General features: G+C 36.6%; 1 protein-coding gene across 1 annotated transcript in view; it reads right to left on the minus strand.

Annotated features, from left to right (window-relative positions):
- LOC128864923 (centaurin-gamma-1A) overlaps positions 1-15920 on the minus strand; it is a 120885-nt gene that overhangs the window by 5312 nt on the left and 99653 nt on the right. The window contains exons 3-5 of the mRNA XM_054104689.1: positions 5490-5631; positions 1774-1908; positions 93-1634 (exon numbers count right to left, since the gene is read on the minus strand). Of these exons, the coding sequence (XP_053960664.1) occupies positions 93-1634; positions 1774-1908; positions 5490-5631 (1819 nt within the window). The remainder of the gene's footprint in view (positions 1-92; positions 1635-1773; positions 1909-5489; positions 5632-15920) is intronic.

The following is a 15920-nucleotide window of genomic DNA, read 5'->3' on the forward strand; positions in this document are numbered from 1 at the left end:
ATAAATTGCGTTAATGCTATAATGCTAGAGCTTTTAAAATAATTATTGCTATGAAAAAAAAAATATATATATTTTTTTATGTTTTAACTTACTCGGCGCATCACAGTCGACGCAATAGCCATTACCCGGCACTCGTGTGCGTATCGCCACCATTGAGGCCAGCTCACTAGTGGTCGCCGGTTTGGTTTTCGTGCTTTCAATACCCTGTAGACTTTTGAAGATCTCCTGCTCAATAGCAGCTACCCATTCGTCACGATCCTCGGAACTTGCCGCCTCAAAGTGCCATTGTTTCGAATCCAGCGATACAATGAAGAACTCATAAATATCCGAATCGTCCACTTCATTCGACTTGACGCTGCTGCTTTTCATGCGTCGATGACGTTTCTTAACATTGGGCGTTTGAGATTCCAATTTGTTGGCCGCATTGACGGCCAGTAATTCGCGTTGTTGCTGCTGTTGCTGGCTATCACTGCCAGCAATGAATGTCTGTGAGTTGGAGTTGGACATAGCGATGCCCTCATCACCACTGGTCTGTTGCGAAGAGTTCGATTTCACTGGCTCACGCAGCGTATCGAAAGCAGTGAGCAGCACCTTTTCGGTCATCTTCTTCTCTTTATTGTCCTTCACAATCGACAGACAGCCAATGCCCTCGCTTAGTCCATTCTGTCCGTGACTGCGTCCATTCGCGTGCATTGATGTTGTAAGTGCGCTATTGGTGATGATGGATTTAGAACCGCGTGGCTTTTGGCCCGGCACTTTCACTGTTACATATTGCAGCGGTATTTCCTTGCCATGCACGTCGTCCATATAATCGTGTAGCGAAGGGTGATATGTGAGGCGTCCATCATCGCAGAGCGTCACATATTTCTTTTTCCACTCCTTGTTAAGCGATTTGCTGGAGCGCTTATAGAGGTAGCCCTGCTTGATTGGTATGGACCGTCCGCTACCCAATTCGCCGTTCTTCAAATCTTTCTCGCCCTTCTTGGAGGAGGAGGGTATGAAGAGATTTGAACGCCGTCGACTTTTGCGACTTGTAGTGGGCGTGGATGTGGGTGTCGGCAGATCCTTACCACCGCCGCCGCCGCTACCACCACCACCACTGCCATTATCCTTATTCTCACGTAATGGCACCAAACTCAAGGGTGGTAAACTTTCAGCTGCTTGGTGATTTGATTGTTGTTGAGAGTACTGCTGTTGTTGCTGGAGCTGCTGTTGCTGCTGGTGATGTGTCGGTGTAAATTTGGTGATGTTGTTATTCTCATTCGTGAGTATTGAGAGTTCACGATCACGTTGCTGCTGTTCTTTTTGTTGTTGCTGCTGCCACGCTTTCTGATTGGGTGGCAAGCTGTGCTGTTGCTGTTCGCTGTGCACAAAATCGGCGCTCATGCGCATCGGTATGTGGTGTGACGATGTGGACAGCGCGTGATGGCGGTGCGGCAGCGTCAGATTGCTAGTGGAGACGGCGCCCTGCACCGACGAGGTGGAGGCCGAGAAGCCATTCGCATTGGCGCCGCCATGATTGTTGGAATTGTGATGATAGGAGGCGATGCCGAGGCGTGTGCCTTGCGGCGTTGTGGGTCGGGAATTCACGGTGGGAGGTAGGGGAATGCGCTGCTGGAGGATCTTTTGACAAGCTGTGGAGGGGAAAATTATTGGATATTAATAAATGCATGTGATAGGTGTTAGAATGTGAATTGGTAAAATGTTTGCGGAAAAGTACATAGAAAAGTGTCCAAACAGAAACTAAATTCTACCTCAAACTAAAAAACTTACCATCTTGGAAAACGCGTTCTACATTGAGTCCATATGTCGCACACGTTTCGTAATATGAACAACGTTTCAGATCATTAGCCAACTTTCTCGCGCGCGAATCATCGATCACACGGGGATTTCGCTCACTAATGGCATCTGAAAATTTAAAAGTACATCAGTAAGAATGGAAATGCTTAGTAATTTCTGAATTAATACAACGAATGCTCAACATTTTTTGTATAAGGACAAAATGCGAAACATCGGCAGAGAAAAAAAAGACCAAAAATCTAGGGGAATTTTGAGCGACTTCAAATTTGCAGTTCAATAAACTAAAATTTAATGGACTACAAAACCGCGTATCTAGATTTTTTTCTAAATACTGATTAAAAAATTTGGAATTTTGATGAACATTTGTTTAACTTTTCTAAATCTTGCGCAAAGTTTGAAACTTGAATTAATTATTAATCATTATAGAATAAACTATATTTTTATAAAAACCAATAAAAAAACATTTGAAATTAAAAAGTAAATAAATAAAGAATCAAAACTTGTCAATAGTTGGTGTTTTTATAATTTTCTACGCTGAGAGGCACTTTTATCATTTTTGACGTATGCAAACCATTTAGACTCAATCTTCTCATCACTCCCCACTCTCATTCCTAGAGAACGGCCGATAGATTATAATTTCAGCCGTCTGCACCGAAACAAACAACATTTTTTTTTAAATCCAGTATTTTTATTAATACTGTAAAATAGTAAAAAAGTACATAAACAACAAAAAAAAACTTATATCGGGTGTTTTTTAGCTACATGAGAACTATCGACGTCGATAACTAGCGTGGGACAGGTGAGAATGGCAAACTGTGTGTTTGGCAAGTCGACATGAATCGTTTAACGCCAGAAAGATTTAGACTAATTCAATGGACTCTGTAACTCGGAGCCGCTCGTAACTAAATTTTTTTCGAAATTTAGATTTAGTGAAAAACACTCCTGAGCACTCCTGTTACGTAAAACAAAATTTACAATGTTCATAATGATTATATAATTTTTTTCAGGGTGTTTCGATTTTTCTCGTATCTACATGTCCGAATTCAAAAACTTCGTATCTATTATAAGTATCCTATCAAATAAGTTATAACTTTTCATAGAAGTTAAGTAACTCTAAACATTTTTATCAATTTACTGAAAATTATGATTTTGTAGATACGAGGTTAACACAGAAAAGGGACGATATGCCGGATATCATATTCCAAAATTAAGTGACATGAAATTATCTACCAGTTCATAATAAAAAAAATTCATTCCAACAATGAGTGACTTGCAACGCTGAACAATTGCCTGCTAGAAACACTCGGCATTTAAAAGCAATTTAAAAACTGGGGCCCTTAATCCCAGTTTTCAAAAAATGTTATACAACTAAAACGTTATGCATTTTTTCAGCAAAAAAAATTAAAGAAATGCTCGGCTAAAGTTCGGCTCTTTTTTTGGCCGAAGCAGTACCGAAACTAAACTGAAATTTTGTGGCCGAATCTGGTCAAAGACGAAGTTGGGCCGTTCTCTACTCATTTCTATTGCTTGCTTTCGTTTTTTTTTATTCAAATAAACTATAAATTAAAAAAAAACGTTTATAAAATATTAATTATTCTATGCCGTACAGCGCCTAAGATTCAGATGAAAACATGCTAATATTTAGATCTTAGTCTTAAATTTTATTTTGATGTAAATGGGTATATAAAATTGTGCATATAATTGAAAGTGGAGCCGCGAGTACCTACCGGCATATACTATTGCCACTTCTTTACTCCAAAGAATGGATGCTTCAATAACAGTTACAAGGAACCTAACCAGTTTCGAATGAGACCACCGAATTAAACAAATGGCACACATATTTTATGCCATGCTTTTCTTCCGTTTTGTATTGCATTTGGGATTTGTGCATATGTGCTACGGGTCATAAATTGGAAATCTTTCTCATACAAACATTTCAAAATAATTTTTTATATTTATGAACGGTTCTACCTAACTATTTTTTTTCATGGTGTGTGGTGTGGTGAAGGTGCAATAAATATCTCATGTTGTTGGTTTTACTCGAAAAAAAAAATGTCTTCTCATTATATAATATGATAATATTACGAAAATATTGGTATGGGCCCTGCGAAAATGTTGCGTATTTCTCATGAAAATATAACAAAAAAACTTAACACAAATAATTATATGTATATAATTCCTACTTTTCGTTAAACGACAAGTAAAAAAATATTTTTTGGAAAAATTTATCCTTAAATATACTTGAAATTTCTCAATGAATTTTTTTTGGAAAAAAATATATGTTCGTGTTTTATAAAAATATAATATAAAAAATAGTTGAACTGTCTCCTTATGAAAAAAAGTAAAGAATTGTTCAAAACACGCGCCTAGATGTATTAAAATAAAACATGTAAAAATTTGTAAAAATTCAGGTTTCACTATTTTTATTCAAAAACCAGCTCTTAACAATTATACGTGAGAAAATTACATTATTTAAATGCCCACCATGGGCACGCCTACAAGTCAAATCCGCCAAAGAGACGATTCATTAATGCCCAATTGTTAGGAACGTCGAAATATCGATGTTGGAGTTGGTTCAGTAACACTTTGTGCTACAGCAGCGATATTCTTATCACAACGTGCAGTTTTTGGTCTGTCAGTCCTTTTTATATCCACGACAGAACCACTTTTTTTAAATTGTTTCACCAACCTTTGAATTGTCGACTCATTCGGGCGATTATTTTTACGAAAAAAAATTACAAGTTTTGAGATATGTTGTTCTTAAAGATGTACCATTTTCAAAATACATTTCAAAAATAACAAAAAATAATGCGTTATTCCATCGCATAAAATTGTACATATATCTACTTGACAAATGTCAAAGATGGCTTAAAGCAAGGTCCCGTCTAGGAATTATTCACTACTGACATCTAGGCGTTACTTTCGGAAGTGACATCAGACTTTCGAGTCAAACACTCACTACAATATCGCACAGACGACAAGACAGTAGTGGGTTAGTGTAACACTTTTCACGCCTCCTTTACTTTAGAACCAACTTTGAACAGTGCGAGTGATTGGGACTATCGACGGCGTATAGCCTTCATAAGCCAACATGAGAGGAACCTGGACCTGTGGTGTCTTCGGTCATAAACGCGCCTCTACCCAGATGCTTTACTTTTGTGGTCCCAGGATAGAATTTAGCCGTGGTGGAAGGATTGTTATGGTATAAGTGGGATTAGTAAAAACAAAAACACGAAAAAAACTCATCCTTTATATGGATACCTCGTTTTCCCCTATGAAACTATGATGATAAAATGAAAAACCACGCAGCAATGTTATATAAACCCTATAGTTTCATGTGCAGATAAAATTTTTCCTAGATGACTAAAAACCCACATGAGGTTATTAAATGCGTTTATAGATTTATCTGTTGTCTTTTGTGTTATTACTAATGAAATAATTTTCACTTTAAATAAAAAAGTATACTTAAAATCAATTTATTTATTATTTTTTCTGTGTTAAAAGAGCTTCTCAAACAATAAATGAACGCCTGAATTAACATCTATTCATCAATATAAAATACTAAATGCAATTAAACTTCAATTTCAGAAGTGATTTATGTATTGAAAAGCATTTTCAAATACCAATTGTAATAAAATTTAAGGGTAAAAAGTCATGCACACTTCAATGTTAAAAATCAAAACACTTACCTTGTGTGCCAACTAAAATCATTGGTATATCTTGACCATTGCGAAAATGCGCCATTTTATTATAATAATTGTAGATTGTATTGAAACTGCTCTCGTTCTCAAGACTAAAGACGAAAATCACGGCATCAACCCAAGCGGCGAACTGTAAGAATAGAGAAAGAGGGTTGAATTTAGTAATTGGTGCATTGTAGGGAATAAAAAAGCAATCAAGAATATAAAACAAAACATTCAAATATATAAATGCCCTCAATCTGATGAACGCCACCGCCAGCCAGTAGACTCCGAAAGAAAAAATACGCAAGAAAAGCGTCTGCGAATATATGAGCCAATAAATAAAAACAAAGCCTGAATGCTAAAGCATTAAACAACCAAAAACAAAGTTTTCAAACTAAAGGGGGAAAATAATGCTTCTCATAAAAAAATGAATATGCATTCGAAAAGAAATTTGCTGGCAAATCGCGTAAAATACTTGCATATGCAAGCCCTTGACTTTGCTATGCCTTAAGTAAAGGTTAAGTAACCAAGGTACCGGCCAGCTATAACAAAACAAATAACATACAAGTATACATACTAACGCAAGCACAAACAATACAAATGAAGGAAATGCATATGCTCGTTCACACATGCATACACACGTATGCAAGCGAGCTTAGAAGTGTTGACGGCGACAATGTAGTGCTTGAATAAACAAAAGCTTTGAAAAGTAGGCGGAAAGCATAAAGAGGTGTAAAAATTCTAAAAGCGTAGTATGAAAACGAAGAAGGGGTACTTTGGGAAAGATTGTTGGACAGCACTGCTTGCAGCTCGAAGTGAAATCTGTTTAAACTTTAAATTCATAGACTTGTGTGTATTTTTGAAAGAAGTGCACACACACACGCTTGGAAGCTAACAAACAACGCGCATAGAGCACTTGACGCGCGCTTTGCATGCATATAAAATGAAGTGCAGGCAAGCGCTGCGTAGCATAGTTTTGGGGGCAAGCAGTAACTTGGCTTCGAGAACATATTTTTTCAATCGCTCACAGCACTTTGCATTCGATTTTGTTTGCGAGTGCATAAAATTGAAATTTTTGGTTTATTTCTGATAATGAAATGAAGGCGCGCCAGCAAACAGCTAGGAAACAAGTCAAGGCACAGGATAATGAACTTTTAAAAAATCTTTAGAAAAACACGCACACATGTGTAACATGTGTATGTATAAGAGCCAGAAAAGCATACACAAATACATAGGCACATATGAGGCTAGGAAAGCGCACATTTGCATACATATACGTGCGAGTACACATATACATATGTACATAGTAGAAAGTGCCATGAATGTTTGCGTTTGTCTGACTATACGCTTCGCCTGCATGCAGCATGCAGGGCATTGAAGTAGCAAATTACTGATTGTTGTTATTGCTTTGTTGCATGCAATGCAGAGAGCGTCCGTGTCAGTTGCTGTTGATGGTGCTGAAGTTGTTAGTGTTGTTGCAATTGTAGAAGCTGCTGAAGCTGCCCGCTCCACTGCTTATTGCATTTGGGGTAGACGCCACTACACACTGCGCAGGATTATAAAATATTATCAGCCTCAAAATGCAAGCCGCTCAAAGGTATGCGAAAAGGTGGCAAATTCAGCCTGCAACCTGTATACGCTTTTCAAAGGTTTTGAGGGTGTTTTTTTGGAGAGTTTCAACCCACTACCGGAGTAACAAATAGTTGCTCTCTGAGCGCAATGCTCAGTTAATAAAATTACTTATACATACATACGAAATATATGCATTTGAGTGCATGTAGTTTGTGTTGGAAAGCTACTCCGGTAGCAGAGCAGCGCCTGATTTTCCACAAATTCGGTTAATTTTGTTAAAATATTAATATTTGCTTACCCTTTTCAAGAGAAAATACTGAAAGAGTCACAAGATGCTAAGATTTCACAACCGTTAATAATCAAGCCATTTGGCGCCTTAAAATATGCCTTCGACGAAGCAAGTAATACAACACAAAGAAAATTTTGTAACACAGCTTTACACGCTAAGCTTAATTTTGCTACCGTCCTTCTCGCCAGCTACCACAACACTAACTCGCCAACCAGCCAGCCAGCGAACCAGGAAGGCAGGCAAGCAGTCAGCCGGCAACAGCATTTTCTACAGGATTCATACATTTGAAGCACACAAACACACACGGTTGCGGAAAAGCTTCGGAGTCAGCATCAGCTTCAACTTCAGCCTACGTTTGTGTTTGTGTTCGTTTGTGATTTTCTATTCCTGTTGTTTTTATTGTTATTTTGTGCATTTGTAGGCAAATAAAATAGGAAAAATTGCTGGCACAGCTCAGTTGTGTATATTAACGATGGGCGAGAACAAGCGCGGGTGTGTGATATTGTTGTAGTTGCCGGGGGAAATCCACTTTTTGTATATGTCGAAACGCCAGACGGCGACGACGGCTATGTACAAATATGAATGGTTATGTTGGCGACGGCGGCAAATAAAAAGTATGATGAAATGGCGTGCAGAGAGGACGTGTTGTTGGTGGTGGCACAACACACACGCACACACACATCGTTGTCAGACAGTTGTTGGCGCTGGGACGCTGGTGGTGGTGCCGGTTATGGGCCTCTGTGGATGGTAATGATGTCCTCGAGCGACGCGCTGGCGACACGCAAATGACTGATGATATGGCATGCATGTTTGTCTGCTTGTGTACATGTATGCAAGCTATAAAATGTTGGCACGAAATAATTTTGTTTTCTTTCATTGTTTTTGTTTTTGATTTTAATGTTGTTTAGGCAGTTACATTGCCGAAGCGGAAACATGCATGGCACAAAACTCTGTCAGCGGAAAGCGCGCAGGACCTACTGTGGGTGGTTGGTGTGGTTGACGGTGGTGATGGCTTGTACGCTTATTATGCAGAACAGTAACAGGAAAAGTGAATTTGCTGCGCAGTTGATACCGATTCAGATTCACTTTTTTGTTTCCGCCATTAGAATCCGATAAACCCATATTTATATATTTTTTCCAAATGGCTTTGCGTTTCTTAAACGCTTTCAATCCAATTACAATTCATATAAGGCGCTTAGTAGGGAATACTTAAAAACTAAGCGCTGCATTCATATGAACAAATGCATTTTTAATTTTAAAGAATTGCCCATTGAATTTCAGTACAATAAAGTACAAGTTTCAAGTGACTCGAACATTGCGTTGAGTTTTGATAATTTTTTTTGCTGTGGTATCGCGCCTGTATGTACACAAAATTTTTTTTATATGGAAGAAAAAGCATAGCACCGTCAGCAATCAAAAATTGAATTCAGCAGTTCTTCAGCTCATTCAATTTTGGTATTGGCATTGTGCTAGTTTAAAGTTGCTCAAAATTCGCATTGATTTTTGATAATTCTTTTTGTTGACAGTGTTATGCATTTCCCTCCTTATACCGAAAGGCGGGCCTCTTATCAGTCGGCTTAAAAAAATCGATTTTTTTACTCCAATCGATAGATATATTATAGGAGAATATGCCCTCAAAATTTTATAGCGGAATTCAAAGCGATTTCGGAGTTACAGACCTGTGTACCGTCCCTCGTGTGAGTATACTGTCTAACTTCTGAAAACTTTGAAACACGTCTTCTCAAAACCAAGTTTTTAAATTTGGCGTGTAAGATTTAAAAAAAAAACGACGAAAGTTATCGCTTCAAACCGATAATCTATATAAAGATAATTCAAAAGCGCAACTAATTAACTTACAAAATACAAAAAAAAATCGCGAAAAAAGCACTTTTTTCAATAATTAATTGTGTGTTCATTTTTTTATATTTTTATATAAGAGTAGTCTATTATATGCGGGAAAGCCTTCTGAATAAGACAATATCTTTCTTTTGTGTTTCAGGTGAAAACTACGACCGCAATCTTACACGCCGTTTTACTAGCGCGCAACGAGAAGCTGTGCGATATCCCTCATATGTCCGCCATTTTGTTTTTTATTTATGCTAAAAAATTGTTTATTACTCTTCAATCATGCCTTGAAATAAATGCAAAAGATTATTTTTAATGATTATTTTTATTAATTAATTAATTAATTTAGAAATATGCCAATCAAAGTCTGAGTATACCGCTTTTATGCACTAAGCAAAGGAGGCAAATAAGTTCCTGCCTCCATTAAGCTGAAGTGATAATACAACATGTCAAATAAGACACACTTAAAGTTACTTTGTGTTTACTTAAATACATCAAAAGGTAATATTAACATATGCAACACATACACACATACATATTTACGTACACGTAGGTAAACTGACCTTAACAAGCATGTGCTTGAAATACTATAAGTACAAGCGTGGTTTCAACAACTTCCTACTGCGGTATTCAATAATACATTGGTAGGCATGTACGCAAATATGTAGCAGGCTGCTATTCACACTCTGCTGGTGCTCTGGCAAGTGCTTGAACTACTGCACATAGTTTGTGGTAAGCACAGCAAAATCGCAAATGAAAGGAAATAAAATTCGCTAAACCTCTTACTCTCGGAGATTTACGTGTCTATCAAAGATCTTAACAAACGTATGGAGCATGCGAATAAATGGAAATTGCGGTGGTGCTCAGGCATGGTAAGTACTGCATAGTTTCTCAAGTACCCGTACTATTCCAAGCAACTAATTGCCGAGACTTTAGTTGTTGTTCTTTGTTGTGTGGCAAGTGCATTAAGGTATCTAACGGTAAGCAGCACAATTAGGTATTTCAGCCAGTAAAGGAAGATTTCAGAACTATTCGGATGTAATGTAGAATTTAAAAAACAGTTGATATTTCTTAAGACATCGGGGAGCGAAATTCATCAGCTGTTTACAACACTCGAATTAGGAAATAATTCCCATATACACGTATACTTATATATCGTCCCCTTAGTATAACAATAGCCTATGTGCTCATAGGCTATTATTTTTTTATTGAATTTTTGGATTCTCCATCGCCGATTTTATATGTGGTCAAAATTTTGTCAAATTCTAGTTCCACAAACTGGGTCAAAACGTCAGTCAAAAAATAATAAATATTTACAGACATAACGAGATTTGAGTGAGAGCTACTTTCGACAAAAAGTTTGAAATTCATTTTCTCAAAACATCAAAAAATTGATAGGCTATTTTAATACTAAGGGGACGATATGTAAGCGCGTATTTGTGAATCTACGCATGTATTTATATTTAAACCCTATAGTAAGTAGAACTGTCCCAATTTTAGGCAGAATAAACCTGCTTGGTCATGGTGCCGCTTTGAATTCAATCACCAAAGAATGCATACAAGTGCCACTTTTCCGCATTAATTATTGATTATAAACCTTAAGCTTGTCTGCGTCTAAAATTTACGGCCACATAAAAATTATATAAGTTAAGCAAAAGATTAAATACAATTAACAAGGTAAGAATCGAAAGGTATTTAAGTTCAAGAAGATTTTCGAATGAGGTTGCCACATATCCATATAAACAATTAAAATCACGCAAATAATATGAGTAATTAAAAATAAAATACATTAAATAAAATATGTTTATCAAGGTTTCAAACGAAAGCCAGTGAAGCACTTTTATTCCAGAAATGTTTTTGAATATGGTTGCCACTTAATTTTAAAATACAATTTTATACAACATTTTTTGTTTAAGAGTTCCAAATACAAATTATAAAATGGGCGTACACTGTTATATTCCATATTTCACACCCATATAAGACTACTGACTTCACGTTAGCCCCGAATATCCTTAGTTTTGTACGGCTAGAAATGTGAGTCGCTCTCCATACCTTCACTAGCATACCAAACGCAGCGCGACCCTTAGATATTCGGGTGCATATGTCCGCTGCTGACCCGCCAGTTTGAGAAATAATCTTCCAGAGGTAAAAAAATTCGTCCACTACTTCTGAGTCCCGGCAAGCTGAAGAGCTTGTATTTCGAAGGCATTGATGCTTATTACCTTTGTTTTTGCGATGTTGATTTCTAGTCCCGTTTGAGCTGCTGCATCGCTAACCGCTTGTACTTTTATTCATATATGTGAGCGTATGTGTGACAGCAAACAATTATCGTCCGCATAGTCTAGATCTTCTAGGCGACCGCTCAAACTCAAGGCGATCTCTGCTAACCGCACAGACTTGCCGCATTATTAGATCCAGTTGAACAAAAGCGGAGATAATATACAGGCCTGTCTGACACCGGTTTGAGCTTCGATGCCATCACTTAAAAAATTTTCGTATTTCACATGGCAGAAAGTGCCAGCATACAGCTTTTTTATGAGGATGATGTTTTTTTTCTAATAGCACTAAATTAAAGTTTGCTTAGACCAATTTTCTATTTGGAAGTCTATTTCTTTAAATAGTTTGCTTATAGACGAAGTATATTAAAAACTTAAGCTTTTCTTGCTGGCGCCATTATTGACTTTTGCAACTGTGACATTTCGCATCCGTTTCACATCAGTTTCTAGTTAGGCAGAAAGTTTAAAATTTTTCTCTTGGTATAAATTTTCCTAGACATTTTTCAGATGTTGAAGATAATTTTTTTTCTGTTTCGGATTCTACACTTGAGATTTGATGGAGTGTCCATGATAAAGGCGCAATGCAGAAAATGTCAAATGTATTCCGCTGTCACTCTGCCACTTGCCAACGACAACCTTGAATGCAGCCTTGAATGGCATCCAACGCACACGCACACACAAACTCATACGAGCGCGCTCAAATAGACTTTTGAGTGAGTGAGTCTTCGTTGGCGTCGCAATTGCTATAAATGAGGATATTGTATGATTTCGCACAGTAGCACTAGAAGTAGACTGCAGTTTTCTGCTTGTACTGTTATTTACTTGACACTGCCACTGCCACTGCTGCTGTTGATACAAGACATTATTAAGCAATTTGTCGGGTGTTGTTTTGGTTTAGAGCGCAGAGAGCTGCGCGTGTTGCCCTGCAGGCGCTTGCAGATGAATCGGTGGTGGAGTTGGTGCTTGTGCGGCTTTTGCAAATCACTGCAGCGCTACAGCACTTCTTTCTATCGCGTGCAAGATAAATAATAGGCGCAAAGCGATAGTGACAGTCGTAAGAGTGTCGCATCACCAGAAAAACAAGAAATAAATAATAAATAGCAGTCTGCAATGGCAATCTGACAGGCGCCAATGTTTCACATGGACGCAAGTGGCACGAAGGAGGGTAACATCAGAACTTAGCCTTTGACAATAGTTCACTTAAGCTGGAAACTTCAGAGCAGAAGTGTAGATGGAAGGCGGTAAGCCTGGTACGGGAATGCACAGTTATTATACACAGAGACTATTTGTGTTTTTCTCGCATTCATGTTGCAGGACGTGTGCCGCACCTTCGTCTGCTTGGTTAGCGTCGGTGGCACGTGCACTTCAGACGAATATCACTTCAATCATCATCTCTTACTCTGCACAGCAACGATCGTTAGTCAGTCGTTAAGTATTACTCAAACTGCAAACCCCATGCGCAACTTGGCAATGGGTTGCATGCATCACACATATACTGCCCTCCCCTATGGCTGCACTGCAATCTTGAAAGCAAACACTCTGTGACAATATATTTTCTATGCTTCGGCACATTCCCGCACCTCCTTCAGTTAGCTGCCATTTCCTGCATCCTTCCTGTCGGTCATATAAATCACACATTTAGTTACATCTTATTGCCGCATACTTGCATTTGTATGAGAATAGAAGAGCACCCATTTCTCGCTGCATTGTTCAAGGTGTAGCAATTGCTATAAAAATTAAATGGCCACCAGAAACGCAACGCGCGCTTCCCGCAGGCTATTCTTATTCTGCATCGCCTTCTTTGTAGCAATTCCACAGCGCAGGCATGAATAGTCGCACTCTGTTTAGCGATGGGTAGGCGGTTGGGTGGTTTCAGTTTCCACGCTTTCAGCTAGCGTTGCCCTCTTGCTTGCTGAGAGTGCGTCGCTCGGATCCAAGCCGTTGCGTTTTCCGCTTGCCGCTTCATTTGTCGTTTTGTTCTTTTTATTTCTACTGACTTCCAGCACATTTGTGGTTGATTTTGCTTTCCTTGCCGTCGTTGTTTTTGCGAAAGTGGTTGTTTGCTATATTTTTTCACTTTTGTGTTTGTATGGTTGTACAAAGTTACACTTTGAAATCTCATTTATAAACTGTGCATTTTTAGTGCAAATAAAATTGTGATTTATATGAGAATTATATACTTTCGCCTGCATTGTATACATACACACATACATACTCTTTTAATGCAGGAAAATAAGTTCAGGCACAAGGCTGATTTAGTACTCTTACTCACTGTGGAGGATTGGAAAGGTCCGCGTAATTTTTTCGACATAAAACGTATGGATGGATTTTTTTAATTTTATACAATCATTCCTATCCATTTAATAGAATTTAAATTTCGTATTTAACTCGAAATGGAGTGATCTGACCTGATCTGTTTAGCTGAAGGGAACGGGTACTAATTTAAAGCACAAAGCTATCCTACATCTTATGACACTTAAGTAAAATTAAGTTCCAACCATTGAGCAATTTTTAATTTTAAATTTTGTTGAAAATTTATCGAATTTTTATAAATCTTGCACGAAACTTACATTTATATGACATTTGTTGTCGAATGAATTATGGTATATTTATTTTGGTACTTAAAATAAAATCACGAAAACTAAATTTTTGGAGGCCACTCAAACGGTTTCAATCATTTTTATAAAAACAAAATGTAAAATTAAAAAAAAAAAAACGAAAAGTAGTAATATTTCAATTTCAAGTGATTTGAGTCAAATCACCACCAAGAACTTCACTGCAGTTAAGAGCTCTGCTTAGTTTCGGTTGGGTTTTGTTTACATCTGGGGCTTATTGACTATAGTTGGTCATCGGAGCTGTATACATTTTAATGTGAAGAGGGTCTGCTGCAAGTTACGTGTTTTTGATTTGTTTTCATGGGGTTTTTATTTGCAAATAATGAAATTATTATTTAAAAACATAAATGCACATATTTATTTATGTTAAAAATAGAGGAAACATTAATTTTCATGTAGAATTATGGCATATCTATCCACGACTCCGGCTGCGCCTGAATACATCTTGTACAAAATTTTTACATTTGCTAAGCGGTTCTCACTGTTAACATAACATTTCCTGTTATGCTAACGAAACTAACTCCGTTCTAAAAATGAGTTACACTTTCAGATCCATGGCTAAAGTACTTGTGAAATATTTGTAATTTTTCGAATATAGTATTATTTTTGAGCCTAAAATATAATTTTCCTTCATAATTTTTAAGGAATAACACACTTGGTGCGCTTCTAAAAAGTGTTCGCAAAAATTTACTTTATTAAAAAAAATAAAATTATATTACTTTTACATATAATATTATTAAATATTAATGTATAATTCCCTTTTATTACAACACCTTATTTAATTTATAATATATTACATAAATATCAAACCTCACTTGAGGGCCTAATTTTCAAATATGACGAAGTAATCTATCTAAGGGTTAGATAAGATTTTACATATTTTTGTCAAGTTCACTTGACCTTAAAATTAGCGAACTGCTGGCTTTCGGACCAGCTGCTGGAGACTGCCGTATTAAAAAGGTCGGTTCTCAAGACTGCTTGTAAGCGTAAATGATAACGGTAACGTTTTTGGTGTCGTTTTGTCAGAATTGAAGTAAAATAAAATAAATTTAATGTGTATATAATGAAGATGCAGCATTTAATGCCATTAATATAAATGATGGATCTGTTTAACTTCATTTGTCCTGCTAATCAGGATTACTATAAAAACTGCATAACAAATCAAAATGACGAGTCCTCACATACTGAAGCTGGTGAAGAAGTCATTATTTATATTATATTTCTGAGTAATTAATCACAAATGATTTATAATATTAATATATAACAAAACTGTCAACATTTATTTTTATGGAAAATCTGTAAAATAACTTTTTCTGTAATAAAGAACTTAAAAATTTAAACACTAAATTTAACTTTATAACTTTTTTCAGTTGCCCAATCGATCAACTTCACGAGTCTCATAAAAATTGTTACATTATTGACGATTATTTTTTGGCTATTTTTTTATCATTAATTTTATATACCGTTAGAGGAAAGCTATAAATGCGACGTTGAACTACAAATAAACAGTAACTTAAACTACAGTGTTGTACGAATTCATCAAATAATTTTCTAAAAAAATGTTTTAAAAAAATTAATAATTTAATGCCGCCATTCTATTAATTTTCATATCAATTGCATTTTAACGCTAGATTAATTTTTACATTAATTTCGTTGTAATTATTGTAATTTGAACCTTTTCTCGACGGTTTCAGCAATTTTTCATGTAAATGCATAATTCCTTTACAATATAAATACACCAATGCAGGCACATACATACCTGCATACATATATACAATAACTCACAGTAGCAAATTGAATTTTTAAACCAACCATAAATTTCTCATTTAATATTTACCTT

Source organism: Anastrepha ludens, chromosome 5 (genome assembly GCF_028408465.1).
Source record: "Anastrepha ludens isolate Willacy chromosome 5, idAnaLude1.1, whole genome shotgun sequence".
NCBI classification, from domain to species: domain Eukaryota; kingdom Metazoa; phylum Arthropoda; class Insecta; order Diptera; family Tephritidae; genus Anastrepha; species Anastrepha ludens.